The 19976-nt window shown below is 31.4% G+C and overlaps 1 protein-coding gene and 1 long non-coding RNA gene across 11 annotated transcripts in view; one reads left to right on the top strand and one right to left on the bottom strand.

Annotated features, from left to right (window-relative positions):
• Nucleotides 1-19976, top strand: part of Arms (Ankyrin repeat-rich membrane spanning) — a 168671-nt gene that overhangs the window by 18137 nt on the left and 130558 nt on the right. Inside the window, exon 1 of one of the 9 annotated variants that reach the window (XM_072530598.1) lies at nt 2277-2387. The exons of 7 other annotated variants lie outside the window; for them this stretch is intronic. In XM_072530598.1, coding sequence (XP_072386699.1) covers nt 2337-2387 — 51 coding nt within the window. In that variant the 5' untranslated portion in view covers nt 2277-2336. Of the gene's footprint in view, nt 1-2276; nt 2388-15318; nt 15341-19976 lie in introns of those variants that run through there. One more of the 9 variants, XM_072530602.1, reaches the window with a different exon arrangement.
• The window catches only part of LOC140440239 (uncharacterized), a 28912-nt gene continuing 10789 nt past the window's right edge, over nt 1854-19976 (bottom strand). Inside the window, exons 2-5 of one of the 2 annotated variants that reach the window (XR_011950800.1) lie at nt 19089-19278; nt 18853-19026; nt 14605-14807; nt 1854-2385 (exon numbers count right to left, since the gene is read on the bottom strand). This is a non-coding gene — a long non-coding RNA (uncharacterized lncRNA). Of the gene's footprint in view, nt 2386-14604; nt 14808-18852; nt 19279-19976 lie in introns of both variants that reach the window. The other variant, XR_011950799.1, reaches the window with a different exon arrangement.

The following is a 19976-nucleotide window of genomic DNA, read 5'->3' as shown; positions in this document are numbered from 1 at the left end:
GGTTTGATTTTTCTCCCAATATCTCTTTGTGAATAGCAAAAATTATTTATTTGATATTTTAAAATATCCAGTAAAGAATTTCTTTTAGTTCCAACAATAACAGTATGTACAAAATTAAAGGCTTGCAAGAAAAAAAAAGAGTCAAATCAGATACACAATGTTTGTATTCATATATATTGTGCTTACTATTAATAAACAGATTATCAAAAAACCCTAATTAATGAAAGTAAAAGTAATAAGATATTTTTATTCCATTATAGTGCAAATTTAATAATGCCCAAACTGTTACCTTTTTCGTAATGTGTGATAAATTTGGTATTGAGTGTTGCTAAATAGTGAATAACTATTTTTTGCTTTTAAAACTGCCTCTGTGTTTGTCTGGATATAATTTTTATTAAGTTGTCTGTAAAACTTTGTGGAATTAAATCCCACTGTTCTGTATTCAAGCATGTTTGTTGATTTCCTTTTTTCATTTGCCTTCTCAGTTTATCCCAAATGTGTTCAAACAGTTATAAGTCTGGTGAACACATCAGCTACCTATGCATATCTCAATTTCGATAGTTGGCCATCAAATTTAACTCCAGGCAACAGCTGCATTGTGGGAAGTAGCATTGCAGTGCATTAAAAGAAAATTATCTTCAATGTACATATGTAACAAAACATATAACAGTATATTCCAGAATGTCTGTTACATATCACTCCACACTCAGGCATGTGTTTTCTACAATACATAGCTGTGTACATAGTTCAATGCAAATTCTACCCCAGATCCTCCACCATAACCTTCTTACAACAATAATAAACAGATCATATCTTTTCCCGGGTTGTATCCATACTTTCCCTTTTAATCATCTGGCTTACGACAAAAATTACTTCTTTGTAAATATTCTCCAATGTACTCTATGGATTGCGGCATGTAAGGGACTTCTGACAGACCAGTATGATCCCATTCTAAACAAAATAAGACTTATTCTTGCCTTTTCTTTGCCACTGGCAGTCACGGCATAGTTCTGGAGGCCTACTTGTGATATTGTGAAGAAAATATTGCCCTATTGTAGCAACAAAGTTTAGAGTTGTGCAACTAGAGTTGCACAATGAATATAAAAAAAAGGTAACAAAATTGTGAAGATTATTTTGTTTGTATGTATTTTAAAGAGTTAAAACATAAGCAGATTTATGTAGGTATGCTTAATACACTTGGTGATCAATGTCCTTCACATGTGATCTTTAGAAATTGGATTGCAAGATTCAAAAGAGGTAACTTTTCCATTGAAAAATAAAAACTGATAGAGAGGCCAGTTTTTGTGTCCACCCCCGTAAATATCAATATACCTAGTTCATGGCATGAATTTATCAGACAGTTGAACTGAGCTAAAACGAATTTACACTGATTTTGGATATAAGAAAAATTTCTGCAAAATGGATTCTCAAAAGTTAATTTTTTATTCTTTTTTATATTAATTTGTTTTCTTTTGTAAATACAATATTCAGTTCCTGTTTTAAATTACAAAAATATTATAGAATAAATCAATCAAATTTGAAATGTGTAGTATGAGATATTACAAAAAGACTCTCATCTAGTCATCTAGGGATTCATCAATTTTTTAGTGAATCTATTTTTAAATAAAAAATCAAAACGTCAAACTCATTATATTGGCCATAACTTAAAAACTTGTTTATTTAGAGATTTGAATTCAACAGATAACTTTTTCAGAAAAAAAGATACACAAAATGAGATATGCTATATTAAAATCGGTTAATAAACAAAAAAGTTCTTGTAAAATCAACAACAAAATCGCTGTTTTTGAATATTGTTATAACTTTTTGTATTATTTATTAAAATTTATTTAATGTATTTGAACTTGAGGTTATTATCATGTTTGAATTGTGTACAAATGATGAGACAGATTGGTTGAATAGTTTTTTCGAAATTTAATTTTTTGAAAAATAAGCTAATTTCAAATGCTGCCCCAGATAATTCGACTGAATGGAACTCAATAACCCGGGGCTTATCTTCTTTAAGACATACACTAATAACTTATGGAAAAAGTTTAAAAATTACACAAAATGATTTAACAATAAATAGCACTGTTTTTTAACATTTCACTAATTCACTAAATGTTAACCATACTGGAGATATTTAAACTTAAGTAGTGATAAAAATGCCTGAATAATTCTTAACACATACTACGTAGCCTAAATTATGTTTACAAACAATTAGTATGTCAGGTGCAAATTGCAAAAATACATAAAGCATATCTTGTGTTTTAAATAAAGTTATGATTAGTCGTTGTTGAGTCGGTTTGTCAATTCGGAAGTGTTCTGAATGTGCAGTGATGCAAAAATTGTATCCACATTTCCATCATGGTGATCTTGGAAGTGGTTCTGTAAGTAAAACATGCAAACAATCAGCAAAAAATACACAATATTGTTATTTATTTTTGTATGTATGTAATAATAAAAAGGTATTGCCTTGGCAAATATTTTAAATGTATATCTGTAATAATATATTCATTTTAAATTGTTGACGTAATGTTCAAGCAGTAAGGCTACGGTATAATTTCCAAAAATGCTGTTTTTTGGGATAAAAAATAATTCCAAGGGATAGCTGGCACTTTTATTAACCGATTCATATTTTTAACTTAAACTCTAGTTCCGTCGTATTGCTTTTTATGTGTTCTTAAAAAGCGTGAAGTCCTAAATACTCAACTTCTGATGTGTTAGATATTAGAATGTCCTTAATGAGAATTTTTAGACTCTTGTCTAGTAGTTTTTCTTGTAGTAATCATTTTTAGCGTGGAATTGATTTACTTTGATCTTACAGTGTAGTACCAATCATTGTATCATGTTGAGATGATGCAATTGGATCCGTAGTCTGACTAGAAAAGGGCGTATCTATAAAAAACGAATAAATAACTTCAATAATAATAATTGACGTATCCTCCCTCTCAAATAGGTCGGGAATATTAATAAAAAAATTAAAATATTTAAAAATGACTAAAAATATCGATTTTTTTCTACTTTCCTTGCTTAACTTTATAACAATTGCAATTACGGCAAATGTGACCTACGTCACCTAAATTCCAACATCTGGGCCCGCGTCACTTCGGCATCGTGTTACGAACTACTTTTCGTACCATTTCTTCCAGACGTTCAATGTTTGGTTCGTCGCCTTCTTCAATGATTCTTACTCGATGGCTCCGTGAAGTTTGACTAGCTGTTTCATGTTCCAAGGCAATAGCGAGTCTTTTCAATAACCTTAAGTTATTATGTACTAGAATATTCTGGAATAGTCCATCTCTATTCACTTGCATTAACGCTTCGATTCTATCCCGGTCGATACATCCGGAAGCTTCTCGAAGGCAGACTATAACTTTAAACTTTATTTTAAAATAACAGTAAACATCTCACTAATTATTATTATAAAAATATATACGTTTAAAAATTACTACCCTCGTAGAACTGACATTATGAGTCTAGAACATAATTTATCTGTCAATTATGTCAAAATGAATAAAACACAAAATCATACATTTCTAAAAAAATATTTATTCAAGTAGAACAAAAGTGTAACAAAATTTCTAAATTCTACATAGTAACTTTTCTATTAATAACAAAAATTAAATTAAATTATTATAAAATCTTTCATAGTATATTGGCATGGGATTAGCCTCCAATAATTGCAGTAAATCACTCTTTTTACATTTTGAAATTGATGTTTTGTTGTTGTAAGCTTGCGATTGCTTCTATTATCGCTTAATTGTTTGGGTTGAACAATAGCTTTTGCTTTCTCCCAATTTTCAATTTTGTATGTGGTTCGATATTGGTAATTTTCAGAATTTTTTGTAAATCAAATTCTTTTGATGTCACCGGTCTTGATAACACTACCATTGACAGTTTTCGCCATATTAACGTTTATGTTCTATTTAAGCGATTTCAAATCGAAGAAATGGCTAAAGTTGATTTCATTTACCACAAACGGTTTGCCAGTCTTTTTGGCTTTTCACGAATTACGGAAATGTATTGATCGGGAACGTAAATACATCCATGATTTTTGGCTCTAGTTACAGATTTTTCTATTACTGACTGAGCTGTATCACCTTCGTTCTACGTGTGGCCTCGAATCAAGAAGTTGTGTTGAATGGAGTTAATATTTAAGTGACTCACTGCATAGTGGTACATTGCAAAAACAAACCTATTCTTTTACTGACCACAGCAATTGTTAGAGTAAATATTGACATCGCAACCTGGTTTTTCAAATGCAATCTGCTCTAAGTATTTATACACACACGACCCTATTTCGATGGCTCCTCTATTGCCCAATCCTTCATGCCAAAAATAACAGGTTGTGTCTTACTTGTTTGCATTAGATATCGTTAAATTATAACAATTCAGTCTTTATTTGTAGTAAAAAGTGCTTGATTTGCCAAAAGGAAATGGTAACACCGCTTGTAAGTCATAGATGAAAACAGTTGTGTTGTTGTCAGGTTCATGACATCTTTTCATATCCCTGTGGTTCTCATGTGTACTTATAAGCTTTTTTCTTTCTAGTGCAATTTGAAATTGTCACGTAATTTATTTTTTTCTTCTTCAGAAGCATTTTCGTATGCTTCACACTCATCGCACCGATCTTTTTTGGGTTTGAAAAAACCAATGTTAAAATCTTGGTTGAAAATCCGTGAGTAAGCTTAGTAGTTCACAATAGTTTTGTTGTTTTTAAATTCTGGAATAATTTCTATGTAATTCTGCCACTGTCAAACCTCCATCAATGAATTGTCTGCTAGTACTAGCCTTGAGATAGTGACCGTCAACCTTTGGAATTGATTCGATATGATCCTTTACTGCTTGTTTAGCTTTAGGTTTCAATGTACATTGTTTTCCGTATTTTCCTCGTTGAACAGGCGGAATAAAGCCATTATTCTGAGCTTTGCCGTCGATAATAGTCCTTATAATCCGTTGTGTGATACGTAAAGTGTTGATCAGAAAAGTTTTACAGACGCGGATCTCTTTATTCTCATTAAGCAAGTAATATGCAGTGTTTTCTTTTTTGTCGTACTTTTTGTTAGTCTTTATGCGGCGGTAAGCACATTTTGGTGTTCTTGTACAAGCGTTTAAACAACCCCGTTGCCTTTCTATACTCTCCAAGTTCCAGTTAGATTCAAACATTTCCGTCCTTTTTTGTTCAGAAAATTTTGCAGCACAGGACAACCGACATTTTGAGGTACATGTAGGTCCCATTGTTTTACCTTGATTTAGTTTTTTTGTCTTTATTGAGATATACGTTTGGCCAGAGTTTTTCAATCGCTTATTCTCCGTTCATAAATTGTTGTGAGCACGAAATGTGCTATACTGAAATATTTTTGAATACTGTTATATATATATATATATATATATATATATATATATATATATATATATAATATTAATAATATTTTAATACTAATATATTTAGCAAAAAAACAATTAAAACTTTCACGGCTAATGTTATGTAATTATATTATATTAATAAAAATAAGAATTTAACCATTAACAATTTTGTAAATAAGAATACCTTATCTCTTTGGATATTTCAATACTAATCTTCGCGTTTAATCACTTTACTAGAAAACCTGGAATTCATATCCGAAGGTACTATTCGTTGCAAGATAATTAGGATGGAATTCCCCAGATTTTTAATAATATAATGGGTATGCTTTGGCCACGTGCCTCGTTTGTTCAGTTTATATTCGAAACTTAACTTAAAAGGGTGAAGTTATTACGAACGAAAACAATTTTTTTGTTTAGTACGTTTTTGATCGCATGTAATTTACGGCTCGTCGGTGTGTCCGCGTCTACGGCAGTAATTAGCGTCTCGAATATTTCTTTTGCGAATTATATGCAGTGCGTGAGTGATTTTTTATTCCATATACCTACGAACATATACGTACCTTTCGCTCGTGCTCGTTTTGTTGGATTGTTTGTGATGGCTTCATCATCAACATCATCAAGTTTTACACCGGTACTGTTGCGCACAGTCAGTAAGTCTGTCTATTCACCAAGAGAGAAGACTATTGTCCTGAATGTTCACGATGCTCTGGTTTCTCAGAATCCCACAAACACTGTTCGCAACATAGTCGAAAGTTGTGCCAACATGACTGGCGTAGTAGAGTCAACTATATATAGGTTCCTATCAGAAAGAAAAAAACACGGTATAGCTAACCTAAACACAAACGAACACTTAAAGAGAGGGAAAAAGCCTATTGAAATTGATGAATTTGCCAAAAATGGTATTCGAAGGAAAATTCATGGATTTTTTTTCAAAAAAGAAATACCAAACCTAAACAAAATTTTACAAGAAGTTAGAGACGACCCGGATTTGCCTCATATCGGACGAACTAAATTGTTGCAAGTTTTAAAAGAATTAAATTTCCGGTGGGAGAAATCAGACCGAAAATCACTTTTGCTTGACCGGGAGGAGATAATATGTTGGAGAAGAAATTATCTAAGATCCATACGAAAATTCCGGGCTGAAGGAAGGCACATCTTCTACCAGGATGAAACGTGGGTAAACTCAGGTCATACTCTAAAAAAAATTTGGTCAGATAAAAATATATTAAGCTCCAGGCAAGCCTTTATGGAAGGTTGGTCTACTGGTATCTCCCCACCTTCTGGTAAAGGCAGTAGATTAATAATTTCTCACATTGGCAGTGAAAAAGGATTTGTTAAGCATGGTTTGTTGGAATGTCAGTCCAAAAGCACAAAAGACTATCACGAGGAGATGACAGCTGATGTTTTCGAAGAGTATTTTGAGCAGATGATTGAACACATACCACCAAATTCAATTATAGTATTAGATAATGCACCTTATCATTCACGACTAGTAGAAAGACTTCCAACGACTTCGTGGAAGAAACAGGATATTCTTGACTGGCTGCGGAATAAGTATCTGCCTTACGAAGATGGAATGGTAAAAGCAGAACTTCTAAAAATTGCCCGGCAACACAAATCTAAGTTCAAGGAATACGTAGTTGACAAAATGGCGGAAAGGCGAAACATTACAGTCCTTAGACTTCCACCCTACCACTGCGAAATAAATCCAATTGAACTCATTTGGGCACAAATGAAAAGTTATGTGGCTAAAAAAAATACGTTATATAAAATACAAGCTGTACGTGAATTGTTATACGAGTCTTTACAACATATTACAGAACAAAACTGGAAAGATGCAGTAAGGCATGTAATAGAAGAAGAACAAAAAATGTGGGATCTTGATAACATAATTGATGCGACCGTAGAGACACAACCGCTAATTATTAACCCTCAAGATGACTCGGATTCCGAAGTTGATCCTATTTATTTTGAATTTGAATAGTTTTCTAATCGTAATTATATAAGGTAAGTAATAATAGTTGTAATCGTAAGGTATTAAAGGGGAAAGGCGCAAAATGTCGCCTGTCAAAATGTTCAATGTGTTTTAAATGTATCCATTTTTTTTTCAAATCCTGAGAAAACTAAACAGCATTTTTGAAAAATTAAAGGCAGAATGAAGTATTTATTAGAATAAATAAAAAGTTTCTTTTGCATGCAATATTTTCAATTAAAAATTATACTATATTTTCTCTTTTATTTTCACCCCTGTTACATAACATATTAAAATAAACATTGTAGAAGTTTTCAGGGACTTTCTGCCCTCAGTAATAATGTAATCTTTCATTCTGCGTTTAAATTTTTCAAAAATATTTATTAGTTTTCTACGGATTCGAAAATAATGGATACATTTAAAACACATTGGAAATTATGCCAGGCGACATTTTGCGCCTTTCCCCTTAATTAAATAAATGTATCTTTTACAAATGGCAAGAAACTTTTTATTTTTGAATAAAATAAAGAAGTTTTATTAAAAAATACAATTTACATAAGTACAATTTAAAAAATATATTTATTTAGTTCAAAAAATGTTTCAATCATATACTCTACGACACTGGTGTAACACATCTGGAACCATTCAAAATACCCTCGTAATAGGATTATAAGGTATTGTATTCCTTCAGCTACAAGGTGGGTTAGTCAAAAACATCTTAAACCGTCAGTTTCAGGTTGGTTTTTACTATTATATCGTATTACCTATCCTCTCTGTATTTCAGCTCTCTAATTAGGGTTAAACTTGTAGTGAGCTATCGACAAATTGTGAACCGTGTATAGCAACATTCTTTTTCCAGGTTTGTTGGATCTCTCTCCGTTTAGTTATAGGTTGCGCTGGTAGGTTATGCTCGTGAATAAGACTCCCATTATTAGAATTAAGAGTATCACTGCAACTGCTACTGGAACTGCTACGGAATGAACGGAAAAAATCGATTTACCAAGAGTCTGTGAGTCGTAGAAAAAGATATTTCAAATAAAAAATGTAGCTGAGACAATTTTCAATAAAAATGTTCATTGGCACTTTTTATGTAAAATAAACCGTTCTCTCAAAAATGTCGTTTGAAGCAACGAGGCTACGCGCGCAGAATCAATTTTAAATACAATTTGTATCAAGTCGGCGGTAAAAATTCGATATCTTTTGATCAGAGTATTCTATCGTCAAAAATCAAAAAGCGCGAAATCAATAGTGAATTTTAAGAATTTGTAGGGAAAGGTCTCAGAGCGCTGTTTGTTGCACTGTGGCAATCCTGCTTTTATAGTTCATCATCGATTCTGACTTTTAGACTAGGCGGGATCTGTAGAAATTCAGACCATAATGGACATTTTCCATAGGAAGCTATTTTTTTGCTGGAATCCCTTCAGGATGTACCCAATATCGATAATCACGATATGCGCCAGTCGCAAACCCTGTGCTAAATTTTTTATTTAACAAAATCTGAAAACAATTGAAAATTTCTCATTTTTTTGCTCCTATTTTCGTTTATAATTCGGAAAATATTGATCCTAAAGAAAAAATTATAAGAAGTAAAAAGTTTCGCTATTCAATTTTACACAATATTTCGTTAGCTAAAAATTGAAAATTTAATGTTTATTGTTAAAAAAAAGCAATAATTGGAAAAAAAGTACAAAAAAATGAAGTTAATCCTTTAAATGTTTTCGACTTTTTAAACTTGACTTACAAGCTCCATATTCCGCCTAAAAAAACTTTTTAATATGTTTAAAACGTGTGCTAAATTTTGTTAAGATCGGTCGGATAGGTTTTGCATAATAATTTTGCAATCCAGCCTACTGGAAAAAAATCGCAAATTTTCAAATTTATAGTAGGCCCCAAATAAGCCTCTTAGATAGTTGCAAATTTTTTTACATATAAAGAAAGGCTTAAACTTTCAAACACTTTTTGTAAAATTAAAATCGGTTTACTAGGAGAGCCTAGAACTTTACGAAACTTTACGAGCTTTAAACATATCAATTTCAAAATTTATGAGGTTGTAATACAACCTCTGCATTTTTTTATCAAGGAAAAAGCAAAATTGTTAAATTGTTTTCAACAAATAATGATATATCGCAAGAAGCAACCATTTTTAATGAAAAAAGTGCCACTAAGGAAGAAATTAAACGCAGCGGATGTAAAATTATATCGGCATTGTATATGGGCCACTCAAATTGCGATTTTACATTGAATAAAATTCGCTACTTGTGCTTTAATAAAGGTTGCAAAAATAAAAATTTTCAATTGTTCATGCTGCCACCAACACAATCTGCAGCTGAGCAACACCCGCTTCGTGTATATTTCCAAGTACAGCAGTGGCTTGGAAATAACCTGAATGCTACTGAGTGGGGGTGGGAACTAACTCAAAATGGTCTTGAGCCAATACAAACTGAGCAGGTATTACTACCTGACTCACTGATTATTCAGAAATATTAGTTGCAAATGTAAAAAACTTTGTTCAAAAATGGATTCCTTAGATTTTCTAGAGGCACAAGATAAAGCTACAGATGAAGGAGAAGAAACATTAAATTTACAGATCGAGGATGAAGATATTGAAGTGGAAAATGAAGGTTTTGAGGAAGAAATAAGACCTGAAGATTCTTGTCCTTCCAAAAAAAGAAAGACTTAAAAAAAATTATTGAAGATTGAGTCAAAATAAAGTTTATTTCTGAAAAAAAAAAAAAATTTTTTTTCGTTCGCCTTTGTTTTAACTATTTAAATTATTTATTAACAATTTATAAATACATATTTGTTTACTAAAAGTAACAATTTACTTCAATGTATAAATTGCAAGCTCAAAAAAAATGCATGAAGAAAAAATGCAATTTCTTGTTTAACATACAATTGTTTATTGTAAATTTCCCAATTTGCAATTAAAAATGGTATTTGAAAATATATTTGAAATCCTTGTGGTCCGAGACATCAATTAAAAAAAAAGAGCAAAATTTGTTAACAAGAAGCCGAGGTAATGCAATTTTTAGCGCGCGCTATGATTTTGAACTCGCCGATTTACATTTCGAGTGAATGTCCCCCACCACCACCTCTCATGCATTCCGAGCGACATTTTACGCGAAAACGGTTTTTTATTTGGCTTTTTTATGGATGTTGCCATGAAGCGCATTACGTAAAACTTTTCATATAAACAGTACTTGACAAGGCGAGGGTACTTGTTTAAAAACGAGCCCTCTATCACTTATGGTTACACGGCAAATGTATGCCAACTTTGACCTTCAATATCTCGGCAACCAGTAAGCCGAATGTATCTTTTTTTTTTAAAGAAGCGTCTTTTAATATTCTTTAAGTGTATAAATTTTGAAATTAATATGTTTAAAGCTCGTAAAGTTATTCAATTTGTTTATAAGCCTAATATATATATAAAAAATGTTTAAAATTTTAAAAAAATTTCTAGGCTCTCCTAGTGAACCGATTTGAATTTTACAAAAAGCGTTTGAAAGTTTGTGCCTTCCTTTATATGTAAAAAAATTTGCAACTATCTGAGAGGCTTATTTAGGGCCTACTATAAATTTGAAAATTTGCGATTTTTTTTCCAGTAGGCTGAATTGCAAAATTATTATGCAAAACCTATCCGACCGATCTTAACAAAATTTAGCACACGTTTTAAACATATTAAGAAGTTTTTCTAGGCGGAATATGGAGCTTGTAAGTCAAGTTTAGAAAGTCGAAAACATTTAAAGGATTAACTTCATTTTTTTGTACTTTTTTTTCCCATTATTGCTATTTTTTCATCAATAAACATTAAATTTTCAATTTTTAGCTAACGAAATATTGTGTAAAATTGAATAACGAAACTTTTTACTTCTTATAATTTTTTCTTTAGGATCAATATTTTCCGAATTATAAACGAAAGTAGGAGCAAAAAAATGAGAAATTTTCAATTGTTTTCAGATTTTGTTAAATAAAAAATTTAGCACAGGGTTTGCGACTGGCGCATACCGTGATTATCGATATTGGGCACATCCTGAAGGGATTCCAGCAAAAAAATAGCTTCCTATGGAAAATGTCCAATCCAAAACAGATCCCGCCTAGACTATTGGTAGTAGCGTTTTATTTGCATAAAGTATTTGACTATTTTCACAGAGATGTATCTAAAATACTATAATTTGAACAGTATCGAAATTTATTCTTATTGTTATTATTGTTTTTGAAATTTGAAAGATCTATGCCAAAAAACTATATAGATATTATAATTTTTAACGAAACAAAATCATTACTTTGATGGGAAATATCTATGAAAAAGATCTAAAAGATTAAAACTAAAAAATATTTCTTTTGCCAACATTTCAGCTGTTTCTACTTATTGCAAAGTTGTTTTCTTCTGTGAGTAACAATTTTTTAATATTATTTTAAATGTTATTATTGTTGTTATTACAAGAAGGTCAAGCCAATTAAGGAATTTTAACTTATACAAATTGGAATTATAAGTATATGTATTTTAATAGACCAATCTAATTTGATTAAAATCTCATAATACTGAATTTAATTGAGCAAATATATAATTTTGCGTGATGTAAGCAAAATAATTTCATTCAGTCGGTAATCAACTCACTCTTTCTCTCTTTACCGCGGTAATTTTTTAGTAATTCTCTCTTCTTATCTTGTGGTAAAGATTTTAAGACTCTCCAACTTTCTGTGTTTCTTTTGTTGCCATGCTTCATTTTTCTTCCGACATATCATTTTTCGTACTTTAGCTTGAGACTCCTTGTAGATTTTTATCCGTTATATTCTTTGTATTTAAGAATTTTTGATATTGGTCTCTTTACTTCTTTATTTCTTGTTCTGTTTCTTCGTCAAACCAATATGGAAGTTTTCTTTGATTTTGGATTTGGTATCCAATGGCTTCTGTTGCTGCCTGCTGGAGACACCTTTTTATGTGAGTGTAATGTTCTTCATTATTATTAAATTGTTTCCAAATTTTCCAACTTTTGATTTAATCTATTTCTGTATAATTCTCTCACGCTTTCTTGTTCTAAGCTGATTATGTTATACCTCTTCTGTGTTTCTTTCTCCCTTTCACTTCCTTCTTTTTCTTCTTTAGGTTTATTTACTCCAAATGTGATCTTAACTTTTAATAAGTGATGATCGCTTCCACAGGTAGCTCCTCTCAATACTCATCCATCTTGTACAATCATATTTGTCTTGTGTTGAATGATTGTGTAGTACATGATTGATTTTAACCCTCTCGTATTTTTCGTCCATGTGTATTTGTGTATGTCTCTGTGTTGAAAAAATCCATTTGCAATTTTCATTTCATTTTCTTCGCATAATGATATTAGTCTGGTACCATTATCATTTACGTGGTCCTCTCCGAATTGACCTATAACTGCGTTAAGGTTTTTTTTCCAGTTCTGCTGTTTAAGTCTCCCAAGATGATAATTTCTCGAGATGAGCCGACTTTTGCAACCTCTAAATTTAATTTCTCAAAAAAATCGTTTTTAATGTTTACTGGTGCGTCATCATTTACTGCATATACACCCAAGATTGTGCATTTGTGTCCTCTAATCGTAAGGTTCATTTTTATCATTCTCTCGTTTATGGCCTCCCAAGTAGTTATGTATTTCCTTATCTTCTTACGTATTAATATGGCAACACCTTGTTGAGCTCGCTCTTTTCTCCTTTGGTACCCCGTGTAGAAGTGATCATATCATGGACGTATAAATAACGTCCATGGATCATATTCTCTGATGTTTTCTGATCCTTGGCTCTTTCGTTTTGTTTCGGTGATTACATTATCTTCTACGACATTCCTTAAGTTTTCGTTTATTTTAAATTTCGTTTCCGCCTATGTCTTGTTTGAGCCGCCTTGTATCCATGATTTTCTTGGAGCTTCGGTGCTTTACATTTTTTAGTTTCACTCTTATCGACAAAACAACCGGATTGTGAGCGGAGAATATGTCCGCCCTGGAAAAAATTTTTTATGATATAGAATTTTTACCTATCTTCTGTTGACGATAATATAATCTATTTGATTGCTGACTATTTTTTGTTATTGTCAGCTGGTGACCTCCATGTGTATAATCTACGTTTAGGAAGTTTAAACAAGGTATTTGCAATTATGAGTTCCTCATTAATACAGAAATTAACCAGCCGATCTCCTCCTTCATTCCTGTTCCCGAGTCCATATCGTCCCACACAATTCTCCACTTCTCCTTGGCCCACTTTAGCGTTTAAATCTCCCACTGTAATATTTATATCATGTCTTTTAGTCAGCTTTAACATATTGCCAATTTGTTGATAGAAGTTCCCTATGGTGTCTTCATCCTTGTCTGCAGTGGGTGCATATACTTGGATTATATTTAGTTTACGTTTTAAACGAGAGTTGAAAGACAGCATCAAAACCCGATCCGAGTAGGGAACAAAGCTACAAACAGCTTTTTGAGAATTCTTATCAACTATAATACCAACTCACTGCCTGTGATTGGAGTTGTTGTTATCGGAATTGTACATTGCTACTTCGTTTCTGGTGTTACATTTTCTTGATTCAGGCCATTATATATCGCCAAGCCCCAGTATGTTAATATTATTCTGCACATTTCCGACACAGTGTTATCTAGTTTGCCAGATTGGTATAAACTTCGTACGTTCTGAGGAAATTTTCAAGGCCATAGAGTTATTCTTATTTGTTTGACATTGATTTACCTTGATGGCGACATGAGGCCCTTTCGTCTAAATCTGATTGTCCTCCCCTGCCAAATCTTGGATTCCGAGCTCCATGACCATTAAGTAAATTATCGACTAGTGGGTCCATGATGATTTTTTGTGGTAGTCATCCCATGGCTTTCCATGCCATGGGGTGACTACCAATCATCTCAATGCCGTTGACTAATTTAGCTCTTCCGCCTTCAGAGTTAATTTCTCAGCTCCAGGGCAATGAAGTGCCCTACCACGTGTCGGTTCTTCCACCCGTAGTTGTTGACCAGCAAGTGGGGATTACTTATACCGGTAATCGTTCGGTTAATTTAAAACTTAGAGTATCCAATAATAGACCGATCCAGGATCATTTGCCTTACGCTCTATCTTGGTACTGGTGATGTTGCTGCCCGACATCAGAGTAGGGTATGGGAAGGGAAACTTTGGTAATTAGATGGGAGAATGGGTATAGGACATAATTTTCCTATGTACCAGGAGATTGGGAGATAATTATGGCTCACGTGGGCGTTATAATATTATTGATATGTAAATATTTATGAATTTACCTTCTGGGATTATTTGCTGACAATCTTTTCTTTCATACCTCTTATCCTTAGTTGATCATAGGATGCTAATTTGGAGTATTTTATGATTAAGTTTTCGTTAGTTTTTAATGAAAGTGTTTGACCTTTCTCATCCAGCCTTTTTTGCGTCTTGTCTTAAAGAAACCTTATCTTGTTTGATTTGAAGCTCCTCCTCGTGGACTATTCTAGAAGTAGAAAATAAAGACAGTTACGTAAATCAAGATCCGTGTATAAAGACATAAAAACGATATAATTTGCTTTGAAAAAGATGTCATAGAGACACGGAAGAAAATGAAATTTCTTGAAAGACTGATGAAGAACGTCAAATGACAGAATGACAGAAGACCTTAAAATGATCGCACAACGTCTACCATGCAAAAAACGTAAGAGAATGATTATTTTTTTCAGTCAACCGGACGTTTTTCGAAGAATACTCAAGCTTTTCCTTTCGTGTATGTCTCCACTTTTAAGCAAATATAACTTATTCAATGTTTTGTGCACATACGATCCAATTACGTGATGATTTTGTAATTGGTATCATCTGCCTGTTCTATTTAATCAGAAACTTCCTATATCTTTTTGTTGTGGTCATTGATAAACAAATTCGTCATCGTTTGATATATTCGCTCGTTTTAATGCGAATAAAAACAGCAAAACTGAATTATTCAGTTAAATTAGTCGCTTTTTTTGGTGTTTTATGGCTGGATTTGAACTTTATGTAAGTAATTATTTTATTTCGTTACTGATCAAAGTTTTAGAAGGGTGAATTAAATTAAATAAATAGTAAAATTGTAGTTTCGCATTTAATTAATAACGATTTAAGAACCAGTTCTTATATTAAGTGTTCAAAATGTGCTCCTTTTACTTCAAAATGTCAATACTTTCGGGTGCTCTAGCGTAAACCTTAGATTTCAAATACCCCCACAGAAAAAAGTTTAATGGTGTGAGATCCGGTGACCGAGCTGGCCATTCTATCGAACGTCGTCGTCCAATCCATATTTCTCAGCTAGAAAACTTCTTACTGTACCATAATAGTGTACAGGAGCACCAACTTTTTGAAACTTTATTTCCAAGTTGCCGAATTGTCCTGGATTATCTTCCAGAATTTTAAGAATTAAGGCCTAATTGCGTTTTGTAGCATTTCCAGATACACTTCATCATTTAAGTTAGCATTGAGAAAAACAGGCCCAACTATGTTGTTTCATAAAATACCTGCTTAAACCTTTAGTTTTTCTGGAAATTGATGTTTTTTACGAAAGGCGTGAGGATTTATGTCACTCCAATACCTGACATTATGTATGTGTTAATATTTCCATTAAGGGAAAAAGTACTTTCGTCACTAAAACATTTTTTTATGTTATCTGGCTGTTGGTTAATTTGATTGGACATATTTCCCCAGAATTAGAGTCTTTGGTCTGGGTCATGATACACTTACACCGGTATGTGCAGGCGCATCGTACTCACAAAGTGTGACGACACTTGCGAAGCAGAATTTGAAACTGACTGTAACGTAGATATTAATTATTGTAAATATAAGTTAATAATACGAGTAATAAGAGTAACATGTTTCTTTGCTCGACTTGAACACGCGGTTCTTGTCAGTTAATACGACACAGACCAACTGGTCCAGTTGGTCTGGAGCACTTGGAGTCTTTTTTATGTGCACATTTGTATTAAGGAAAATTAAGTACAACCGAACTATTTTTGGTCCCAGAATACGCGATTTAATTTATGACCTCCCTACCTTTTTGTTACACCCTGTATATATATATATATATATATATATATATATATATATATATATATATATACAGGGTGGTCCTTAAGTAATTGTACAAAAAGAAACAGTAGATTCTACACTTTAAAATATTACGATTTAAGCCAAATTGCTTTAATAAAATGTTGATATTAAGAAAGACACAGGGTGTTAAAGTGCAAAATTAAAATTATATTTTTCGCTATAACTTTCATATTTGTAAACATTTATGTATAAAAATTTACACCTAAATACTTTTAAATATGAGAAATTATAATTTGATGCACACTTTGATGTAACTGATAGAGGGCGCCACTTATGCTACATATGTGATATAAATTTGCACATAACTTGTTTGCTCTTTAAGTTGCCTATATTTGGGATAAAAAATATAAAAGATACATTATTTTAACAAAAATAAGGTATACTTGTTAATAACTTCAAATCCCAATAGTTTTCGAGATAATCGCATTTTAAAAATCAGCTGCATAATTCTGTTCTAATGCAATTACTCCAGGCAACGAAGAAAAAATAGACAAAACCATTAATACTTCTGAATTTTGGTATAAAATACCTTTAACTAAAGTTAATAGTTAACGAAATATTAAACAAAATAAATATATCAGCAGGATAATTAATAATAGGATTTGACAAAATAACAGAATAATAGGATTTTACATAAAACATTTTACGTTTTACGTTAAATTAAAGTCAGAATCAAAACATTTTGTTTACAAACCAAATTAAGAAATAGTTAAAATAAATAATATAACTTTTTGTCAAAGTAAGTGTTTGATACGTACACCATTTTCTTTAATTCATTTGTCAATATATTCCATAAAAGATCGTCTCATATTAAATAGCATCATTGGTTCTAAAGAAACTGCAGCAGTATTTATTTCTTCCCATAGTTGGTTGCGAATGTTTATGGGATTTTTATAGACACGTTGTTTTAATGCGCCCCATACACCAAAATCAAACGGATTAAATTCGGGGCTATGTGGTGGCTACAATGTATACTGGACGAATATATCGATGACATTACTTATTTATATGATTACGTTACAGCTTACGAGTAACTGTAATTACATCTCGAACAAATGGACTGTTATGATTTACTAACGAACTAATATCATGCTGAACTAAACTGCCTGTGTGTTTACTATATTTATAACAATATCGGTTATTAGGACAACGATGATGTTTTTGTAAAATTTCTGAGTCTTTCAGGTTAGATTTGTAGCAAAAGTATTATGAAACAGAACACATATGTGTTATTCAATACCTGTGCTCTAGTTTCTATTTGTCCTAATAACAATGTGTAAAAAATTTACGTAATGAACAATAAGTATTATTTTCGGATTTTTTATAAATTAAATAATTATATCAATATCTCACCACATTGCCAAGGAATATGACTACCACGACCAATCCAACGTTCAGAAAAGTTGTATTTAAGTATGTTCTAACTGCCTTCTCTCTAGAATGTGGTTGTGTATCATCTTGCATGAACCACATATTTTGGGTTTTTAGCATTTTACAATAGAGAAAAAGTAATACAACGCCATTATAGAAACTTAAGAAGCGATAGCAAAGGGAAATTGTAAACATGATGAAGGCCAACGTCTGAATACGGACATGGCACCTAAAGAAGAAGATAAAATATCTTTTCTCCAATAAGACATTTAGCCCATATAACAAAGCATTTTGTGATTTAACCTTATCATCTTTAAGTTGTTTTAATAAAAATAAACTATGAATTATGCTTATCTACAAGTATTCAGTGCTTAACCGCACAAATATCAAACTAAAAATTATTGTGCAGCTGACTTATAAAATGCATTTATCTTGAAAACGGTTGAATTTTCAGGTTGCTGACAGGTATATCTTTTCTTTGTAAAAATAATGTGTCTTTAATATTTTTTAACACAAATAGAGCTAACTTAAAGAGCAAAAAAGTTAAGTGCAAATTTATGCCACATATGTAGCATATGTGGCGCCCTCTATTAGTTACAATAAAGTAAGTATAAAATTATAATTTATCCTACTTAGAAGCATCCAACTGTAAATTTTTGTCCAAAAATATTTACAAACGTAAAAGTTATAGAGAAGAATAAAATTTTAAATTTCCACTTTAACACCCTGTATCTTTCTTAATATCAACATTTTATTAAAGCAAGTTGGCTTAAATCGTAATATTTTAAAGTGCAGAATCTACGGTTTTTGTTTGTACAATTACTTAAGGACCACCCTGTATATATATATATATATATATATATATATATATATATATATATATATATATATATATATATATAACAGAATAACATAAATATCTAAACAGCTTTTTACAATTTGTTTTGTTTTATGAGGTAGTGAAGTAGAAAATGGCTTTAAACACTTAATAAAACAAATTCAGTATGTTTTTTATATTCGAATAAAATAAACTATTGTGTAATAAATCAAAAGAATACCGTAATGAGCTCGCTCGATGTTCGTTTCCTTCGTACAATCAATTTTTGGCAAAAATCGAACGAGTTGGCCTCGCCACAATGACGTATCCTACAAAATTTTTGTTTCTCCTCTCCAATTTTAACGATGCCTATCTATTAGCAAACTACATTATCATTCTTGGGACAATAAATCTTCTAAACAAAAGAGTCATGTTTGTTTATATAAATTCATAAATCCTATCTCTAGAAATGTTTACCAATAATTTCGGTTATCTACGATTTCATCTTATCGGGAGTTTGGAAGGTTCTGCGGTAAAAGCATCCGTGCACCTTCAAAAAGTTGTATTTACTTGCGAATTTTTGAAATCTCGTATTCCACTTCTAGCCTTTGTTTGTCGGTGAGGCATTTCTAGGACCATATTATCTGTATTAATACCATGGACGTCCCTGAAAATTAAAAGGCATAAAAATTATTAACATCTATACTAAGAATATTGTTGTATTTAAGAAAACAAAATGGAAATAAAAAGTACTTTAAATTATGAAATAGGTATTGTAGTTATATAGTTCAGCACTACAGTCCAGAGCGGCACAAGGATTGGGACTATTTTTAATATATACATACATATATATATATATATATATATATATATATATATATATATATATATATACATATATATATATATATATATATATATATATATATATATATATATATATATATATATATATATATATATATATTATGTTTATATCATGTTTATATTCTTCCTTACATAACAAACTGTTTTTATAAGTTCAAGAAAGAATCATAATCTCTAAAAACAATTCAAGGTTAGATTTATAATCACTCGTACTATTATGAATTTTATTAAAACTGGTTTTGTTTTTATTGTGGTACTTGGAACTACTAAATATACACTGCTCCAAGAACAGTACAAATCAACAGTAAATAGGAAATATAAATACAATTATTATTTTTAAACATGCTATTTAGTTTATATAATAATTAAATTTCAACTATCAAATGATTTATTTATATTTTATTATTAATATTCGGTTTGAATTTGACAGGTTTATCATGTAAACAACGTATGCTTTGTTAATACGTTAACAGGTGGCGTTAGAAGCAAACAATAATT

This window comes from Diabrotica undecimpunctata, chromosome 4, assembly GCF_040954645.1.
Source record: "Diabrotica undecimpunctata isolate CICGRU chromosome 4, icDiaUnde3, whole genome shotgun sequence".
NCBI classification, from domain to species: domain Eukaryota; kingdom Metazoa; phylum Arthropoda; class Insecta; order Coleoptera; family Chrysomelidae; genus Diabrotica; species Diabrotica undecimpunctata.
Note: the sequence above shows the minus strand (reverse complement) of the source record. Positions and strands in the feature narration are given on the sequence as shown.